The 21,410-nt window shown below is 45.9% G+C and overlaps 1 protein-coding gene across 1 annotated transcript; it reads left to right on the plus strand.

Moving 5' to 3' along the window:
* The first annotated feature begins 10,954 nt into the window (after positions 1 to 10,954).
* Positions 10,955 to 19,215, plus strand: Cbr3 (carbonyl reductase 3). Its single transcript, NM_001107110.1, has 3 exons — positions 10,955 to 11,354; positions 12,977 to 13,084; positions 18,549 to 19,215. Exons 1-3 carry the CDS (start codon positions 11,066 to 11,068, stop codon positions 18,983 to 18,985), a joined length of 834 nt encoding a protein of 277 aa, NP_001100580.1. The 5' UTR covers positions 10,955 to 11,065; the 3' UTR covers positions 18,986 to 19,215.
* The last annotated feature ends 2,195 nt before the right edge of the window (positions 19,216 to 21,410 follow it).

The following is a 21,410-nucleotide window of genomic DNA, read 5'->3' on the forward strand; positions in this document are numbered from 1 at the left end:
CTGGAGAGATGGCTCAGTGGTTAAGAGCACTGACTGCTCTTCCAGAGGTCCTGAGTTCAATTCCCAGCACCCACATGGTGGCTCATCCCATCTCTAATGGGATCATATGCCCTCTTCTGGTATGTCTGAAGATAGCTATAGTGTTCTCATATACATAAAACAAATAAATAATTCAAAACCACCCCCACCACACCAGATTTTTCTTTCTTTTGCCCAATTTTACAGGACTAGGCATGAATTCTCTTCTGTAGAGCAAGCCTTAAATCCAGTTAAAAGGCAGTTGGTTACCCCATAGCCTTCACGCCGTTGTTGCCCCAAATGACGTGCTGTCCTGTAACATGCAAAGTTCACCACTTGATAACCCACTACTATGCTACGTACCTGCATAGCATCTTATACCTGGATGGGTTTATCATCATTTATTTTGACCCTATAACCTCTTGGCTTTTTCCTGCTCTTTAGTTCACAATATTTCTCCCAGCATCCTCTGGAAGGCTAATTTAGTGGTCATACATTCTTCTAACATGTTTCTATCATGGAAAGTTTTTATCTTTCAATTTAGATAGATAGGTTTCCTGAGGGCACACCGGTCTAGGTTGGCAGTTGTGATTTTTTTTCAGAACTTTCAATACATCTTTCCGGCTTTCAGAGTTCCCATGGAAACATCAGCTTTAATTCTTATGAGCCCGTCTTTGCGTGTGACTCCAGCATTCTCTTCTATTACTACCATCCACACAGTTTCTTTGGATTAAATCAGAGCTGCATACCAAGCTAGGTGGCACACACCTTTAACCTCAGCACTCCAAAGACTTAGGCAGGCAGGTCTCTGTGAGTCTGAGGTCAGCCTTGTCTACATAAAGTGTCCCAGGCCAGTCATGACTATATAGTAAGCCTAACAAAAAGAAGAAAGAAAGAAAGAAAGAAAGAAAGAAAGAAAGAAAGAAAGAGAGGGGAGGGAGGAAGGAATAAAAGAAAGAAAGAAAGAAAGAAAGAAAGAAAGAAAGAAAGAGGAAGAAAGAGAAAGGAAGGGGAAGGAAGGAGGGAGGGAAGGAAGAAAGAGGAAGGAAGGAAGAAAAGAAAGAAAGAAAGGAAGGAAGAAAAGAAAGAGGAAGGAAGAAAAGAAAGAAAGAGGAAGAAGAAAGGGAGGAAGGAAGAAAGAAAGAAAGAAAAAGTAGAAGAAAAGCTACATAAAACAGACCTCATAGCCATTTCATTAAAATACGGTGTTTCAGAATAAGGATATATCTATAGATTTATAGTCTAAACTCTGACAATGGTGCTTGAATAGGTATTTGCTCAGATCATGCTAGACCTCATCCCAAGGAAGTCTTTTATTCACTTAATGCTTCAAAGAGAAACCAAGGTCAGATGCAATCAGTGTAATTGTTTTTATAATGCAATTGGCCAAGTCACAATTTGCCCCAGGGTGAACACTGTATTTTAAACGTGTCAGAATCAGCTCTAGAGGAGCAAGGAGCTCCATACCGCAAGTTGGCTGATCTTTTCTTCCAAATCTTTCCTTGTACCAAATATGAAACTGTATGCAATGGTTTTAAACTGGTAGACAGTGAAGATGTGGGTCTACTCCACAAATTAGTGATGGAATCATTTGGCAGTCAAGGTAGGCTCAGAACACTGACCCTGTGAATAGTAAAGAAAATTTATTCAACACTGGGAGGAAAGAGGTTCCATTGACCCCCAAATATGTCATCAGGCCTCCATTTTAAAAGAAAGGGGGATCTGAGAACTTGACTTGCAACTGAACTCAACCTGCACCCAAGTTCTAGGAGAAACCACATAGCTTGTCTCTAGTCCACATCCCAGAGACACTCTCTAGCTACTCCCTAGCAATGGCCAACTAAGATTAGTCTGGTAGTTCCAGATAGTCTTTCAGATCATTTGTGATTGTTCATGGTTTTGCTTTAGAGCACCCACCTGTCGACTTACAACAGTCATTCAATTAGATGCTTGCTGGGCTAGAAACCCCCTTGGTTTGCTCACCATTTCCTATAAAATCTTGTCCAGCTGAGAGGTTGGGGCTTCACCCTCCCATCCTGTTGCATCAGTGATGGTGGTAAGCCCAAGCTCAAGCCTGAATAAATTACATCAGAATTGGCTCCTTGGTGGTCTTTTGGGGTTCACGAATGCTTCCTGAACAAGCACAACAATAGAAAGATGAAATGCAATTAGAATCAAGAATAGAATGTACCCACTACTCGTTACAGTAAGTAAAGGCTGTATAATAAGGAATACAATGAACTTTTGTAATCACACTAAAAGGAGAAATAGACTTGGGACAAATTTATGTTCAAGGAAAAACATTTAGGTCCAAGGATGAAGCCATAGGTGTGCCCTGTGGTAGAGCAAGGCCATGTAAAAACAGTTGCTTTGAACTTATAATGAGCATATTAGAATGGAACGTTGCTTTAAACTTAATATCAACATCCTTCTCTAACTTCCATTTTCTGTAGCATTTTATCTATGAGGTAATTTTCAAAAGAACTTTTGTCTAGGAGGTATAAAATGGCTAGAGGAAAAAATAAAGTTGTTAGTTGAATGGTTTAGCTTGGGGAGCTCTGCCCCATCCATCCATCCGTCCATCCATTCACCCATCCACTCAACCATCCAAATGTATATGTGTTTGTCTATATGTACATGTGTAGATATACTTACATACTTGTGATTGTGACAGTCAAGCCAGGTCAGAGTGCATGTGTACAAATGTATATATGTCTGTGCATATTTGCCTGTATAAAGCATTTTAATTCTTTTCCTTTCTTCCTCTCTCTTTCGCAAAGAGTTAACCAGCCTAGCCAGAGAGGCTTCTGGCTGACTTAACAGAGAAGGAAATAATAGCAATAAATCCATTACCTAATCACCCACGGTTAGCAACAAGTGTCAATAGATCCAAAGGAGGCATAAGTTATTATAGAAACTCTCTTGCAAGACCAAGTCTTGCCCGGACCTACACTCTTCCCCCTCAGCTGCTTCAGAGAAGACCAAGCCCAGGGCTAAGCTCCTGGCATAAACAAATGAACATTTTAAATTATATTGAGAAAACCAAGTCTGAGACCTTGCCACATACACCCCATTGAACAAAGGTTGCAACACCCTAGCCTGAACCCCACAAAGAGAAAGATATCTAATAGTGCAAAGGTGATGATCCCACAAACCTGTCATCTGAGAGAGAGAGAGAGAGAGAGAGAGAGAGAGAGAGAGACTGTACATGTGTATGTGAGAGTGCATGTGAACGTGTATGTGTATCTGTGTGTGAGAGCACATGTGACTGTGTGTGTATGTGTGTATGTGAGTGTGAGTGTGTGTATGTGAGTGTGATTAAGTGTGCCAGGGATCTAATTTGATTGCATCAAGAAATTTTGAATCTAAAGGATGCTAAACCCCTGCAATTGTGTGTTACAAAAGTTGCCTCTGAATGGTTAGAGCTATTAAGAAAGAGCGTGCCTGGGGCTGGGGATTTAGCTCAGTGGTAGAGCGCTTACCTAGGAAGCGCAAGGCCCTGGGTTCGGTCCCCAGCTCCGAAAAAAAGAACCAAAAAAAAAAAAAGAAAGAAAGAAAGAGCGTGCCTTCCTCGTTTCATTTACTCATTTTGTCTTCCCTGTACTTATCTTGGGTACTCCAATGGTTATAGGATTATGCCAGTGACCACTTGTGATTAAGTGTGCCCTCCATTCTTTTTCGCTCATCTGTGCAGATCTCCATCATATACAGCTCAAAACCTAATAGGTTTCACCTCCCATTGCAGAGGCTGGTAGTCAAAGATGGGAAAGATTTTCTCAGAGGTGGATCAACCTAGAAGATAGGGTCTGAATACCAGGATTCATGCTCTGATGACAAGAAAGGCTCACAGTTCTTGAGGGGACGCCTAAGACAGGAACAGGCTTTCTGTGCCAATAGCTGAGACAGCTTTGGCTTGTATAAAATAAGAAAGGGGGAGATGTTGAGAGTCATTTTTTGCCTGCTTCTGTGGAAACCTGCCTGTCAGGCAGAGTCAAGGCAGGCCAGGGTCTGCTGGCAGATTTCCCGGCCTGATGACTCGTGGAACGATAAGAGGGGATACACTTGAAACTCAAGGTAAGGGGCTAAACATTCTATTAACCTTGGTGGAAGGAGAAGGGAGGCCTCTGTCACGGGGACAGATATCCAATGATACGTCAGCCATTGTCTCTGCTAGCTTGTGACATTGTTTCTCACAATACTGTAAAGTACATAAGGGTTTGAGAAATATATTCAGGGCTGTCATGGTCTAGGCCTGCAGCCCTCCCAATTTCTAACTTCTGTCTCTGAGTCTTCTTTCCATCTTTCCTATAATCATTCTCACTCCTCCCTCAGAGGACTGTTCAGCCTTACACTAGCAGGACCAGTGCATACTCAAGAGTCACCTGCTTCAGTATCCAAAAGGCCTTTGTTAACTTCTCCATTTATTGTTATCTCCTTAAAAGGCCTATTTCTCTTTACCTCATCTACCAAAGCTTCTCTCTCCTTTGGCCTGAGTTTGGGTAATGGCAGCAACAACATTTAAGCAATTCTCTGTCCTGCGTGAATCTGTACTGTTTTTGGGGTGACTGCAACATGATTTTTAACTCTCCTGTGTAGTCAGAACCAATAATTCCTAGAATTGGGTGCATCCCTTGTGGGAAAGTAGAGCCTCTACCTAAAATTAACCCTACACGTCCATGGACAATCCACCATGTACCCTTGTAGGCATGGTCACTGGCAGAGAATCAGGAGTTAATATGACTGAGACGGTGGAACTGAGTTCCCATCCTGTGCTCCCTGGAGTGGCCTGACATAAGGAGTCGACTGGCACATTTGGTTGACTGGAGCAGAAGAATTCATGCTGGCCACTGTCATAGGGTTTTACTGCTGTGAACAGATACCATGACCAAGGCAACTCTTATAAAGGACAACATTTAATTGGGTCTGGCTTACAGGTTCAGGAATTCAGTCCATTATCATCAAGGCAGGAGCATGGCAGCATCCAGGCAGGCATGGTGCAGGAGGAGCTGAGAGATCTACATCTTCCTCTGAAGGCTGCTAGCAGAATACTGGCTTCCAGGCAGCTAGGATGGGGGTCCTAAAGTCCATACCCACAGTGACACACCTACTCCAACAAGGCCGCACCTTCTAGTAGTGCCACTCCGTGGGCCAAGCACATGGGAAACCATCACACCCACATTATTTAAGGAGCCTGGGTTCCCTGAAAGATTCCCTGCTGAGGAAAATTCCCTTTAACAGGGAATGGTGTGCCATTTTTGTGAAATTTATATCTACACTCTTTTTGCCAATGGTAATCTTTCTGACAGAATGGGCACAATGTAGTTAGAGGGGCTTGACCCACAGCACTCTACACCAATACTTTTCTGCTTTGGCTATGAGGAAATTGGTGACTTACGTGCCCAGGCTGTCCACACTTGAAACAAAGGTCAGAGCTTGGATCTTTTCTTTTAGGTCCCCCTTTTTGAAATGGAGAATGCTCCTGGAAAGCTGCTTCTATTGCAAGCCCTTGCACCAAATAAGGATACAAAGTCAGCATAGAGGATGACAAAATCCATAATATTTTCAGAACACCTTGCAGGTCTAAGCAGGTCTCTGTAGGCTTTATTAGCATTTCATAAGCTAATTGCCTCAACAAGACTCCTCCTGCCTCATCATTAGGAATTATTTCTGTGACTGTGCCTGTCTGTTGGGCCACAAAATCAGCTTAAGGCTCTTCTCCACCCTGGCTGATGTCCACCAAAGCCAAGGTTTATGACCTTAATCTCCAGAGGCAGAGACAGGTGGATCTCTGTGAGTTTGAGGGTAGCCTGGTCTACAGAGCAAGTTCCAGGACAGCCAAAGCTACACAGAGAGACCCTGTATCAAGAAGAAGGAGGAGGAAGAAAGAGGAGGAAGGAGGAGGAGAAGGAGAAGGAAGAGGATGAAGTGGAAGGAGGAGGAGGAGGAAAAGGAGGAAGAGGAGGAGGAGGAAGAGAAGGAGGAGGAGAGACAAGTTAAGAAGCTCATCATATTAATCAAAAACTCTCCAGGGAATAGGGTACTTCTCCAAATACACCAGATACAGAATTATCACTTAACCCAGCTCTGCTGCACCTGGGAGTATTCAGCATACCACAGAGCTACTTATACCTCCATGCTCACTGAGGCCTTAGGATAGTTGAGCTGGGAGCCAGTCTAGATACCTACTCAAAGACAAACTGAGAAAGAAAATGAGACGTGTGTACACAGTGGAGTTTTATTTAGTCATGAGGAATGAAAGTATGCCATTTGCAGGAAAATGAATGGAACTGGAGAAAGAACCTTGTGCTAAGCGAAATAACTGTGTACAAGGTCCGATGCCGCTCTTTACTTGAGCACCAGACTGATGTATGCAAGACAGGAAGCAGAAGGAGGACTGTCTGTATAAAGAAGAAGGGAGCTAAAGGGAGTGGCGACAAGAGAGTATTGGAGGCGACAATGAGCAGAGAGGCGCACAGGTGTGAAAACGTGTTGAGGAAACGCAGTTTTGTATAATGACAAAAAGGGAGATTTCACCAAACCACCAGAACCCATCACTACCTGGAAAACATGCATTGCATGTGCGTGTGTCCGTCTGTGGGAGGGCTGTAGGTCTGTCCCCCGGTTTCTCCTCCACTGCTCAGTAGACAGGTGCACAGCCAGCAGAGGTTTCAATAGGACACCTGGAATCAGGCAGCTTTGTCTTCCCCCACGCTTTGTTCTCCAATTATTCCATCTCCACTAATCCGTGCCTTTCTCTGAGGTAGTTATCGTTACGTAAGGCACTTCAGCACACTCGGTTTTTGCAACTTTTTTTTAAGAGCCAGGTTTTGCCAGACATGATAGCACAGACTTGTGAGCTCAGCATGTGGGAGAGTAAGACAAGAGGACAGCAATCCCAGAGCATACCAGAAGGCATAAGAAGGGGCCGGGGAGGAAGAAGAAAGAAAATACTGCTTTATTGAATTGCCCAGGCTGGTCTTGAACTCCTGATCTGAAGCTACTCCCCTGCCTCATTCACCTTCCTTGACAGTCTACAGGGCATGTACTACCATGCCCCAGTGTGTTTGAAACTACTTGTCAAAGCTGCCATTAGAGTTTATGCTCTGCTTCCTTTAGTGGAATTATTAGATCTCAATAGCAAGGTCATCGGAGAACCCTAACCAAATAGTGGGAATTAAAAGAAGGGTTTTTGTTTGTTTGTTTGTTTGCTTGTTTGTTTGTTTGTTTTTTAAATAGCATTGGTCCAAAAAGTATCAAAACATAAGCTGGGAGGGGCTGATGGTGGACTTCAGCAGTTTACCATGTCCGCTGTATGCTCTGGTTCAAGATCCAGCACCCAACCCCAAAAATCAATATTTAAATGCCACCAAGTAGCACGTCAAGGGAATTGTGTAAACTGTACTGACTGCACTTGAAAAGAGGAAATATCCCAAACCAGCAACCTTGGCTTCCACTTCAAGAGACTAAGGAGCAAATTAAGCCCAAAGTGGGCAAAAACAGGAAATAAAAATCTGAAAATAAAAGAAAACAATCAGGGGAAATTGAGAAAAGAGAATGGAGAAAAGTAAATGCTGGCTGCTTGGGAAGTTTTCTTTTAAAGATGTTCAGTCTCTGCAGAGGGACAAAAAGCCAGATGGTGGCATATGACTATGGACCCAGTGCCACCCGCCAGAGGCTGGGACTGAAGGATTGTTAGAACCAGGAGTTCAAGACCAACATGGACAACACCATGAGACCCTATCTCCCAAACAAAACACCAGAATTGTGTAAAAAATAAAGGGGGAGGAGGGGGGAGGGGGAGGGGGAGGGGGAGAGGGAAAGCAAGAGAACTCAGAAGCAAACAGTGTGGTGAGTGCCTATAATCCCAGCAGGATGTGGAAGAGAGTTCAAGATCATCCTTAGCTGACTCAAGGCCAGCCTGGGCAGCAAAAAGAGTGCATGTCTTAGTAGGGAGAGAGGGAGACAGTGGGGGAATGAGGGAAAGACCAAAGAAGAGAGGGAGGGAAGGAGGGAGGGAGGAAGGAACTGAATAGTACCATGTTCCTTTAAAAATATATTTCGCTTTATTTCATGTCTGTGTGTGCTTGTGTGTGTGTGTGTGTGCTTGAGTGTGTGTGTGTGCTTGAGTGTGTGTGTGTGCTTGAGTGTGTGTGTGTGTATGTGTGTGTGTGTGTGTGTGTGTGTGTGTGTGTGTGTGTATGATATTAAGGACCACGTGTAAGAGTCAATTCTTCCTTCTACCTTGTTGACCTCAGAGATCAAACTCATGTCATCAGGCTTGGTGACAAGTGCCCTCCACATTTCCTTAATAATCAGAGAGTAAGAACCAAGCCCTCACCAACAACTCCCTACTTGCTGTCTATGGAACTGGCTGCCCACAACACAGCCAGCTCACCAGCCCCAGGGTATGTACTTTACACAGGTTTCCATTTCCCCCTAGGCTTTGGCATAAAAACCACAGCTCTCCTTTTTTTTTTTTTTTTTGGTTTTTTTTGTTTGTTTGTTTTTTGTTTTGTTTTGTTTTGTTTTGTTTTGTTTTGTTTTGTTTTTTGTTTTGTTTTGGGATTTGGTTTGGTTTGGGTTTTTTTGTTTTTGTTTTTGTTTTTTGTTTTTTTTTTTTCAAGGCAGGGTTTCTCTGTGTAACCCTGGCAGTCCTGGGACTCAATGTATAGGCTAGGCCAACCTGGAACTCAGAGATCTGCCTGCCCCTGCCTCCCAAGTGCTGAGATTAAAGGCGTGCATCACCACCACGTGCTCTCATATTTCATCTTAAAGAAATTTATCCTGGAGCCATTCTGAGTGACCACGACATGGGAACACAGAATTAGGTTACCTAAAATTCCATGTTCCAACTCCGAAGCACGTTCATGAAGGTTTTATTGTTTTACAGAACTAAGGAAGTCATAACTCAAGGCCACTTTGAAATGCATTGAGGGGCGCCACAGAGGCAGGTACAATGAGATGGAGCTGTCCTATATCCCAAAATGCCACCTCATGACACTCTTAGATCCTGGGTTGGTGGAAGCTAGTGTTCCACAGATTCGGTAGCTTCTAAGAGGTTCTTATTCGTTGTCACGACGTGTTAGTTCAGAGTAGGGCAAGGAGTAGCTATTTCAGAAGCCAAACCTGGTCCAAAATAATTAACTTCTCTCCAACCTGTCCTTCAGTCTCTAGATACAGAAACTCCTTCTAGGAGTCTCATTCACAGCCAGACCCAGCTTCTTCTCAGGAATCCTCCTTCACAAGGGCGTGCTGCACAAGTGCTCCATCACTGAACTGCCGTGCACTCTGATCCTCATGGTCTGCAGGAGAGAACTCGGAAAATAGATGTCCTTGTTGCCTGGATCACATGACCAGAGAAAAAGGCAATTCAAGAGCAGGTTTATTCTGGCTCACAGCTCCAGAGTCTGTCATTGTGGTGTCCTAGTCACATGTGCATAAGACAGATGGTCACACTGTGTGTGCATGTGTGTGTGCGCATGTGTATGTGTGTGTATGTGTGTTTATGTGTGTGTGTTTGTGTGTGTGTATGTGTGTGCATGTGTGTGCATGTGTGTATGTGTGTGTATGTGTGTGTATGTGTGTTTATGTGTGTGTGTTTATGTGTATTTGTGTGTGTGTGGATGTGTGTGTGCATGTGTGTGCGTGTGTGTTTATATGTGTGTATGTGTGTATATGTGTGTGTGTGTGTGTGTGTGTGGTGCAGGGCTGGAGGCATGTACCCGTGTGTGCAGAGGCCAGACATTGACAAATGTCTTCCTCCATTCATCTCTTCCTGATTCTTTGAGGCAGAATCTCTCACTTGAACTCAGACCTTGACAACTTGGCTAACCAACTTGCCTGGGCAATCCTGCTTCTGGGATTACACACCAGCTGCCCTGCCTGACATTGTGTGGATCTTGGGGATTTGAATTCTAGTCCTTGTGACCTTTACCCGCTGAGCAGCAGCCTTGGCTCATTCACTTTCTCCCTTTTACTCAGTCCAGCATCCCAGCTCCGGAACCGTGCTTAGCTTAGGGTGGGTCTCATACCCTGTCAGCCTGAGAAACTCCCTCACAGACTGACAGACAGAGAGGTCCATCTCCTAGGTGGTTAGATCCTCTCAAGTTAACCATCACAGGCATGCCAGGCCCCCACAGAGCCTAGCATCTTCCAGACCTCAGGCGGGGTTAATTGAAACAGAAGGTGGAGTCAACAAACAAGAGGCGAAGGCAGTTTGACCGGATTTGCTTGGGAAACGCTGAATCACTGTGAGGATTTAATTGGCCTTAAACCTCAGAATCACTAGCCAAGTAGGATCAACACAGACTGGATTCCACTCAAGAAGGGAGGAGGTCTGACTGCATGCCCACATTTAGACGCGTCTGGAATTGTGTTCGTAGGTTCAGAATCTCCTTGGAAGACAATTCACATAGACCTAGACCAATACAGATCTATCTGCATGCCCATGTACACTTAGAATAAACCAAAGACCAAAGACGGGCACGGAGGGCTCCTGTACTACATGAGCCTTCTCTCCCACGTGGGGGCGCACCGAGACCTCCAGACGCGCAGAGCTCGCCCACACCTGTTCAGTCTACTCCCAGGCACTGTTCCCTCAAGTCCCTCAGCAAGCAGCGAGTGTGAATGTTAAGTAATCTCAGTGCTAGTTCGGTAGAAGCAAACGTTTGCATTTGCATAGAACGACGGGCTCTCGCCCAAGAAAATTACGGATCACTTATTTTCCTCCTTTTGAGGTTTCCCCAAAATAGTTGCTTCAATCCGACAGCCACGAGTCCCACTGACCCCTTCCTTTGGGAGCAGCGCTTGTCCCTGCCCAAGGCTTAAATCTGAACCAGGATCTCTACCCCGGCGGGCAGGCGGGAGGAGGCGGACCCTTCAGGAACGAGGGCTCCTCCTTGGAGGGGAGGGACCGACTTCTCAGGCCTTGTTCTCTAGCAGTCGCAGCGCCCAGTTCCAGAATCAAGTCCTACGCCAGGGTTCTGACCACGGCGTGACCCGCTGCCCAGCCGGTCTGACAGTCCGGTGGTCCGTGTGTCCCTCTGACATGTCGTCCTGCAGCCGCGTGGCCCTGGTGACTGGGGCTAACAAAGGCATCGGCTTCGCGATCACGCGTGACCTGTGTCGGAAATTCTCGGGGGACGTGGTGCTCACGGCGCGGGACGAGGCGCGGGGCCGCGCAGCGGTGAAGCAGCTGCAGGCGGAGGGCCTGAGCCCACGCTTCCACCAGCTGGACATCGACAACCCGCAGAGCATCCGCGCGCTGCGCGACTTTCTGCGCAAGGAGTACGGAGGACTTAACGTGCTGGTCAACAATGCGGGCATCGCCTTTAGAAGTAGGTGTGGGGCTCCAGGAGGAGGTGTCCGGGGTTCTCCGAGGGTGCAGGGCAGCGAGCCTCCGCGATCCGGAGGCTGCGCCATCCCGCCTGGGTGCGTCCGGCTCCCGCCCTGCGAGGCGTGTTCCCGCGTGCGGTGGGTGACTCGGGTGAGGGCACGCCCAGGCGTCCCACTCCACGCCCCACCCGGCCGGCGGCCTGTGCCGGCCTGTGCTCTGCCGGAGGCCCTCCTTGGAACTTTCAGCTGTGCCTGTTTGCAAGAAAACCAGCCTCCTGGGAGGGGACCACGCCTTGCCAAACTCATCAGCTTTCTGTCCCACGCACGAAAGCTTTTCTCAGAGAAGGGTCTTCCAAAAAAAAAAAAAAAAACCGGTTGGAGCTTTAGCTTTGCGTGAAACAAGGGCGCATTCATAGATCCCAGGAGACATCTGTTGAGGACAGGAAACGGGTCTCCCGGACACAATTAGCGCGCGCTGGCACGGGATAGTGAGTGGGTTTCCTACAGGCTTTAATGGAGTGTTTTGGGAGGCTCTAGCAAAAAGGAAGCGAGCCCTGCTTCCCCCCTCCTAGGGGAAACTAGGTTTGTTATTAAACTTAAAGCGGTTTGAAATCATCTCCCTTTAGGGGGGAAAAAAAATCAAGATCGCTTACTCCAACAAACGTTCAATTAGCAAAATTACCCAGTTGTCAGGTACTGGAACAGAAACAAACAGTTCTGCTTCACTTATAATGCTTAGAGAGCCAGGAGACCGACAAGGGGAGGAGACTACTGTGGAGCAGAAATCTATCAGGTTGGCCCTGGACAGGCATAGGCGCCTTGCATGAGACCCAAATCACCCTTCCACCCGCATTTCCAAACTCTCGCATTTCCAAACTCGGCCTGTGGGCTTCCGGGAAGGGGAGGGGTGAGTTCACCACCCCAGCCACTCTCAGCCTCGGATGGAAGATTTGGTGAATTACAGCCTTGGAAGTCCCTGCTTTTTTTTTTTTTTTTTTTTTTGGTTCTTTTTTTCGGAGCTGGGGACCGAACCCAGGGCCTTGCGCTTCCTAGGTAAGTGCTCTACCACTGAGCTAAATCCCCAGCCCCGGAAGTCCCTGCTTCTTAAGTGTGTGCCATGTGTATGCGAACTTCAGCAGCAGCTGCGCCCCTCACCACACACATACACACACACACACACACACACACACGCACGCACGCACGCACGCGCGCGCGCTGAGTTCTTACACCTGCCGCACCAGAGCCTGCATCTTTACCCAACCTCCAGGAACCGCCTACTTGAATTCAAGCTTGAGATGGGAAGATCAAAACTGGGTGTTCTTGAGATGCGGCATGAGCGGGGCTGATGAGAAACTTGGGATGCGGACCAGAAAGTTCTTTCCTTATGCTCACAGAGCTTTAGAAAAATCAAGTTCTAGTTTAAAGGTGTGTGTGTGTGTGTGTGTGTGTGTGTGTGTGTGTGTGTGTGTGTGGTTTACAGATGTGTGTATCACCAAGCTCACCCAGACTGTTCTAGAGTTAGCATGCTTCTCCTTTAGCGGCTATGTGATGGGATCCAACTTCTCACACGAGTTTCAGAGGAAAATGTAATTCCTCTTTCGTTTCTTCCTTGTACCTTTCAAAGTGGATGATCCAACGCCCTTCGACGTTCAAGCTGAGGTGACACTGAAGACGAACTTCTTTGCCACTAGAAATGTCTGCACCGAGCTGCTGCCCATAATGAAACCACATGGTAAGTCCAAAGTAGGACTACTGTCCCTCAGGAAGTGGCCACCGGTCCCTCAAATAGGGGAACTGACAGGAACCTCTCAAGGTTGCCATGCACGAAACTGCTCAAGGTTGCCATGCACTCGTGAGATGGAGGGTAGAATGTGCTTGTGGGATGGAGGGTAAAAGCCGCCTTATTTAATCAAGGTTTCTGGCTTTGTACTTGAGCCTCTTAGCTGTGCTTGTTGGGACTCTGTGGTAGTGATCAGTGTTCTTGAGGTCTGTGTCATGATCGCCACCTCCATCACAAGATGCAGCATGCCCCCAAAGGTCTGTGACAGTTTTAGAGAGTGCCCTCCCCCAGACCCCCAGGCATTGCAAGGATGGGCCCACCTCTGTCTTCTCTGGCGTTATAACATTCCTTCTATTCCTTTCTTCTTATGGGAAACTTAAAAAAAAAAAAACTTATGAGAAAGGTTTTTTTTCTAGATGTTGTGAGCTGGCTGAAAGGATCCAAAAGAAATAGCTTTTGTAGGGAAATGCCTTAATTATTAATTATTCTTAATTTCCTTCTAATGTTTATTGGGAGCCCACCATTTTACCATTAAACCCAGCACTGGTGCTATAATTGGACCCATCACACACAGGAGGACCATTTTATCCACAGGGCCTGAAGCTGAGTTGGAAGACAAAGATTTTCTAGCCAAGACTCTATGTGTGAAAAGGCCAACTTGATGGAGAGGACCACTTCTCTGAGGATTTTTTTTCTCTAAGATTAGCTGTGGTTCTGAGGGAAAGCCCTGTGGCTGTTGTTTTGTTGTTGAGTTTTTTTTTAAGATTTATTATTTATTTAATGTATATGTGTGCTCTATCTCTATGTGTACCTGCTTGACAGGAGAGGCCATCGGATCCAGTTACAGATGGTTGTGAGCCACCATGTGGTTGCTGGGATTTGAACTTAGCACCTTTGGAAGAGCAGTCAGTGCTCTTGACCACTGAACCATCGCTTCAGCCTCCCAGCTATTGTTTTTAAAACATAATTTTCAGGTCTAGAGAGATAGTTTGTCAATTAAGAACACTTGTTGCAGGCCCTGGGTTCGGTCCCCAGCTCCGAAAAAAAGAACCAAAAAAAAAAAAAAAAAAAAAAAAAAGAACACTTGTTGCTCTTGCAGAAAACATGAGTTCGGTTCCCATGGTTCCCTGCACCTACATAGCTCACAGCCATTGGTAACTCCAGTTCCAGAGGATCCAACACCCAATTCTAACCTCTTTGGGCACAGGGCATGCACATGGCACATGTACATACACACAGAGAAAACATACATAGGCATAAAATAAACAGATCTAAAAAATTTAATTTTCTTAACATTTTGAATGAGAATTAACTCAGGATGTGAGAATTGTGGGGGGTTTTTCCTCTTTAAAAAAAAAAACAAAAAGGGGTTGGGGATTTAGCTCAGTGGTAGAGCGCTTGCCTAGCAAGCGCAAGGCCCTGGGTTCGGTCCCCAGCTCCGGGAAAAAAAGAGAAAAAAAAAAAACAAAACAAAAAATAAAACAGGATCTAACTCTATAGTGTAGTCTAGCCTTGAATTTGACCAGGCTGGCCTTGAACCTCTGAAGCCTCCTCCTGCATTTGCTTCCTGGATGCTGGGATTCCAGGCATTGCATCCCTGTACCCAGCTTAGCTGTAAGAAACTTTCAATCCGAAAAGTGTGGTAAGAGCTGAGCTTGAATCCCGGCCACCTGCTCACTCCTTCGTTTCTTAGCCGGATGGGTTCACTCACGGAAGTCTCCAGGCACTGTGCACCTGCCATCCCTGAACCCAGAAGACCAGCTTGGCCTGCACCACCCGATCAAATACACTTCATCCTATTGGAATAAGAATTACAGCTTCAAGAGTGAGCCAAGCTGTTTTGAAAGTTAAAGGAAAGCTCTGGGAGGAATGGGGAGGACCAAGAACCAGGTGAACCAGGTCTTTGGTCAAGATTGCAACTTCCTGCCCTAAGGGAAGGAGGATTTAGTCTGCCTAGAATATTTGACTCTGCTACACTGTGTCTCTTTGCTACACTGTGTTCACCAAGAGACACAGCGCTTACTATCAATCGCCCTTGTACTTTCTGTTTAGCACATTACTTTCCAGGAACCTAGGTCTTGCTTACTCACCCAAGACAAAAATAGCTTAAGTAACAATTAAGTCACTAGAGGGAGCTACTTGCCTGTTTTATTTATATATATATATATATATATATATATATATATATATATATATATATATATATATGTCGTTTCTGTATGCATGAAGACACAGATAGATCCATATGTATGAGCATGCATGCACACGTGGTATAGTGTAGTCCCTCTTAGAGATGGTTAGACCATCTGGTTAATATAATGACCTCTGATCACCCCCAGCATCTCCCACACACACACCTACCCCCAGATCAAAATGGACACAAAATAGCTTCTCCCTGTAATAAGGGTTAGAACAATAAGGGGCCCAGCAGCTCCTACAGTGTTTGTTGTTTTTCTTGTCCCCTTCCTCCCTCCCTCCCTTCCTCCCTCCCTTCTTTCTTTATACACTTTGCAGACCTGAAACTTCGTAGCCCATGCTGGCCTTGAACTCCCAGCCCCACAATTGCTGAAATTACATTACAAACCCTACTGCCACTCTAGTAGCTGTGAATTTTTGCCAATGTGAATAATAACTCATATTAATTAATTGGTTAATTATCATGTTACTGATAACTCAGATTAATGAAATTGGAACCAGGGTGGAGGATAGGCCTCCCTCCTGCGTGGATGAGGTCATCACTCAGGATATACTTCCAGGAGAAACTGACTCCAGTTTAGGGGCTCAGGGATGGAGGCGACTGCCCATCCCCAGTCAACTGTGCGACTTAGGGAACTGAAAGCTTTAGTCCTGGGGAGAAAGGCGCTGTCCCTTGGGTGCCTACAGGTGATAAGTAGGTAGATTATGTGTGTTGAAGGAAGAGGGGTTTTTATAAAACTTATTGATGATTCTGTCACCTGCCATGGTGACTTGGCTGTAGAAATGGTAGCAAGCAGTGTGCCTGTCTGGCCTCAGAGGGGAATGCTGGAGGCTTTTCTGCTATGAGAGCTGCTTAAAACCAGACACAGACACAAGGACAAGTAAAGGGCAACTGCTCTACAGTTCTGAACAAAGGAAACCGTGGGTAGCTGACACTGTGTCTGAGTTAGGGTCTTCCTGCTATGAACAGACACCATGACCAATGCAAGTTTTATAAAGGACAACATTTAATCGGGGCTGGCTTACAGGTTCAAAGGTTCAGTCCAATATCATCAAAGCATGGCAGCATCCAGGCAGCCATGGTGCAGGAGGAGCTGACTTCTACATATGCACCCGAAGGAAGCCAGAAGCAGACTGAGCATCCCAGGAGGACCTAGGAGGAGGGTCTCCAAGCCCACCCCACAGTGACACACTTCCTTCAACAAGGCCATACCTTCTAATAGTGCCATTCCCTGGGCCAAGCATATGCAAACCTTCACACACAGGAAGAACTGAGGGTTTCAGTTTGTACAGAGTGTCCCATCCTGCCTGAGCAGGTTCCTAGGACGCTGGCCCTGGCCTTTGAGTAGGATGCGTTTGCCTGTGTGGTAGTTCTAACTGTGAGGCTTGGGTGGCCCCTGACCCTGTGTATGTTTTGTGGCTTTGCGCTGAAACAGATGTGGTCCTGAGGACTCCTCGCTGATGCAGGACTTCAGTTCCCTTTTGGGCGGTCCCCAGCTGCCACAGATCTACAGACCATCTTTAAAAGCAAGGCTTCTTAAACTTCCTCCACTCGTGACCCTTTTACTCTTGGGGGGGAGGGTTAATTTAATGCAGCACCAGGTGTTTGAAATTGGTATATAACGCAACATTTTCTGATACTGAACATCGAGGTGCTTATTTTAAAATAATCCTTTCGGAGCTGGGGACGTAGCTCTGTCGTTACAGTGTCGCCCAGCACACAGGAGGGCCTGGGTTTAATTCCTAGTCATGTATAAACTGGGTTGACAGCACATACCTGTACTTCCAAGGGGAAGGCAGGAGAATTAGAAACCCAAGGTTACCCTCAGCTGCCTGTAGAGAGTTTGAGGCTACACGAGACTCTGTCAAAAAAAAAAAAAAAAGTACATAGAATTTTACCAGTTACGATTAAGGCAAATTTGCATACTAATGAGATGCCATGCGTGTGCTTCTCTATTTGCATACATGTTTATATCCTAGTTGAGTGATTGATGCTGCAGGATGTAGCAAGTCTTCAACATTTTCCAAAGGTCAGTCAACATTTTTATTTTACCACCATAAGTACCAAGAACACCTCTTCACATAAATACATGTTACTACAGAACGTTGAAGTATGTCAGGGCCATTTCGAAAGTAGTTGGAATTCCTGCCCTAAGCTCAAGCCCAAATTCACTTCACTAAGCTTTTGAAACTTAAGTCGAACCTCCAGCAATAGTGTTTAGAATGAAACATTCTAACATAATACAGTCCAAAGGTACACTCACCTGATATGTGTTTGCTGCGGAATGAAACATTCTAACATAAAAACAGCCCAAAGGTACACTGACCTGATACTCACAGTCTGTGGAATGATGGTAGGAAAGTGTCAAAAGGCTGGCTTTAACAACTGAACTATTATTGTTCTGTAAGAGCAGAATAGCAGGTCTGTACAGTAACAAGCCACTGCGACAACCATATATGAGTTCCAGGCTTGGGTAGAAATGTTTCCCACAGTGCTTCTTGGCCTTTAGTGGCAAGATGGCATCTAAAGTGCACAAGCGTGCTCAGAACCAAGGCCTGACACAACACTGTTGAACACTGCCAGAAAAACCTGAGTCATTATACATTTGATTTTGAATTCATTTTCAGACCCTGCAATTTAGTAACTTTTTACTATTACATATAGGCAAACATATATACATGTGTATACATATATGTAATAGCAAAAAGATTTTCAAATATATGTAATATGTTTAAATATATATATTGGACCCACACAGTCAATTACACAGCTCTGTATAGAGTACAAACCCCACAGCATAAGAAGTTGGGTCACAGAGAATTGTCGTGGAAGGAAAAGCCTGGTCAGTGGTAGAGATGTGTTTGTGCCCTTGGAATAAACACACACACACACACACACACACACACACACTTACTACTAGACTTGCTTACTATTTTTTTTGTTTATGTATGTATTTATTTAGAGGAGTAGGCATGTTTGTGTGCACCATATGTGGATGTTGGAGGACAGACCACAGGAATCAGAATGGATTCTGATTTGGGGCCACTTTGGGGCCTCAGAATGGAACTCTATGGGTCATCCGGCTTGGAGGCAAGAGCCTTTACTTGCTGAGTTGTGTCTGATTTATCAGCAATTAAACCCAAACTGCACCGAGACTGTGGTGTTTACTGCCCCCTGAAACCCTTTGTGATGGACTTTTCCTGGTGCTGTCTGTTGCAGGTAGAGTGGTGAATGTCAGCAGTCTGCAGGGGTTAAAAGCCCTTGAAAACTGCAGCGAAGATCTTCAGGAAAGGTTCCGATGTGACACACTTACCGAGGGGGATCTGGTCGACCTCATGAAAAAGTTTGTGGAGGACACAAAAAATGAAGTCCACGAGAGAGAAGGTTGGCCAGACTCAGCTTACGGGGTGTCCAAGCTGGGCGTGACAGTCCTTACGAGAATCCTGGCCCGGCAGCTGGACGAGAAGAGGAAAGCGGACAGGATTTTGCTGAATGCCTGCTGCCCGGGATGGGTGAAGACCGACATGGCGAGGGACCAGGGCTCCAGGACCGTGGAAGAGGGGGCAGAAACCCCCGTTTACTTGGCCCTCCTGCCTCCAGATGCCACTGAGCCTCATGGCCAGCTCGTCCGTGACAAAGTTGTGCAAACGTGGTGAACGTCTGCTCTGGGGCTTAACAGTTTGATAAACGTTAGCGTGAGAGATGAATGCAGGCTGGTGCGGTTTGGTTTTTTTCCCCACGAGGAGGAGGAAGGTCCGTTTCTCTCTGTGGCTCTACAAGCTCAATCTGAACAATTTGCTTTGTCCAAACTCTCTTAGCTCGCGGTGTTTTCATCCAGTTAATGTGCCTGCTTTGTTTTTCAAATTAAAAAGATTTATTTGTTTTATGCATTTTTTAAATTTTATGTGTGTGTAAGTGCCGTGTGTGTGTACCATGTGCATTCCGGGTGCCCATAGTGGCCTGAGGAGGGTGTTGGATCCCTTAGAACTGAAGCTGTAGGTGCTTATGAAGGCCCCTGCCTGAAGAGCAAGCGCTCCTAACAGCCGGCCTGTCCTCCCTTCCCCTCAGCCTGCCTTTATTTCATTGACTAAATTCAACAACCATTCAACTAGGCTGTGGGTCCTACAATATTAACGGTCTTAGCAAACTTCTGAGTAGCTTCCACAACCAGGCAAGTGTCCCCTGCAGCCAGTCTTCAGAGTCCTGCTGCTGGGAGCAGGGGTTGGGGGGAGATGAAGCGCTGTAGCTCTGCTTAAACACTGACAGGAAGTGGAGAAGCCAACTGCCTGGCTTTTCATTTCAACTTCCTCTTCTATCACTAGCCAATCACAGCTTCCCATGTGGAGCTGTGAAGCTTAGGAGACCCTTGCCAACTGTAACAGGCAGGAGAGCCCTCCGACACACTGCCTCTCTGGGTCCCCACGGTTGAGTGACAAGTGGGTGACTTGACCTCCCTCTAATGAAAGCAGGATTGAACTGGCTTAGGGCTCGAGCTGTGAACGCCCATACCCCAACAGTTGTGGTCACAGGGATAGATCCAGGCAGGCCATAGCCGGAGTGTGTGTGGGAGGGGAGGGGACAGGTCAGCCCTCAAAAGGAGCATTTACAGAGAGGCCAAGGATTAGCCCCCTCCCCTTGCCTCAGACAGTCTTTGAGAGCACAAGCATCTAAGATACTCTCCTGTACTAGAGATTCCTCTTTTCCTTAACCGCTGCTGGCGACTCAGAGGAACTTGAACAACAGAAATGCATGTTTCCTGGTATGTTGTAGAGAAACTATAATCAGGCGGGGAATCCAAAGCTAAGCAAAATCATGAACTAAAGATCTGCCACTTACCAGACTGTGTGTCATGCTGGTGTTTCCCAGCACGGCTCTGTAAAACCAGTGCAGTAACCCTTGAACACTGGTGACATTTTTCTTCTTCTTCTTTTTTTTTTTGATTATATACAATTTATTTAATAAATTAATGTCATTCAAAATACAGTGCCAGAGCATTATGCAGTTGAACATGCCAGCCATGTTTGTCATGAGGCACCTGTGCTCATGTTACATTGGTGGCGCCCCACTACTGCTAGTGGTTCCTGGGATTAATGGCAGAGCAGCACTCGGATCTGCTCTTCTGCACAGTGCAGACAATGACATTTTTCTTCTTGTTCTTTCAGTTTTGGGGTTTTTTTGGGGGGGGCATTGCATATAAAAAGCAAGTTCATGGTGACATCACCACCCATGCGTACCATTATAGTTCCTTCTTTTAAACATTTTTGTTTTATTTTTTATTATGGATACATGTGTGTGCATACGTGTGCATGTGTGTGCATGTGAGTGAATGTGTGCATGTGTACATGTGTGTCCATGCATGTGTATGGGTACGCATGTGAACGTGTATGTGTATGTTAATACCATGTCATATGTACCATGATATCTGCATGCCACAGGACAACATTCAGGAATCGGTTCTCAGCCCCATTGGTGCTGGGGATCTAACTCAAGTCTTCAGGTCTTAGGGAGTTTTCTGTAGCCCAAGCTGGCCTAGAACTTGTAGCAGTCCCCTGCTCCAGCCTCTCATGCTATGATTTCAGATGTGAGCTACTGTGACTGCATTCACATCTCATTTTCCAAATGCAGACATAAAATCTCAGGGTTGTTCATTATCTTGTCCTGGATCACACAGCTATGGAGAGCCAAGGCCCCTCCAGGACCGTCTAAATGAAAAGTCACTGGTATTTGACCACAACCACATCTGGTTTCTGCTATAGTTCTAGAAGCCATGGGTAGCTTTGTTGATGGTAAAACTTTAAGGGAGATTTCGGGGGTCTCTGCAACCTTCACAGGCTGTAGAGAGACCGGCCACGGGAGTTCAGCTCAACACTCAGTAGCTAGTATTGGTTCAACTTCTGGCATTTGGCCCTCGATGGTTTATTTAAAGTACCTTTAAGCACAACACACTCTATTCTGGTGACTATTAACTCAATCCCATGTGGATTGTAATGTAAATAAATACAAAGTATTTCAGTTCAGACGTGACCACAGCAAAACTGTTGCATTTTATAAAGCTCGGGAGCATAGTGCCACAGGAGGGAG

This window comes from Rattus norvegicus, chromosome 11 (genome assembly GCF_036323735.1).
Source record: "Rattus norvegicus strain BN/NHsdMcwi chromosome 11, GRCr8, whole genome shotgun sequence".
Taxonomy (NCBI): Eukaryota; Metazoa; Chordata; class Mammalia; order Rodentia; family Muridae; genus Rattus; species Rattus norvegicus.

Coding starts and splice junctions, on each gene's coding strand:
- Cbr3 (NM_001107110.1), top strand. CDS start 11,066: ATGTCGTCCTGCAGCCGCGTGGCCCTGGTGACTGGGGCTAACAAAGGC. Junction 11,355..12,976: donor TGCGGGCATCGCCTTTAGAA/GTAGGTGTGGGG, acceptor TACCTTTCAAAG/TGGATGATCCAACGCCCTTC. Junction 13,085..18,548: donor GCCCATAATGAAACCACATG/GTAAGTCCAAAG, acceptor TGTCTGTTGCAG/GTAGAGTGGTGAATGTCAGC.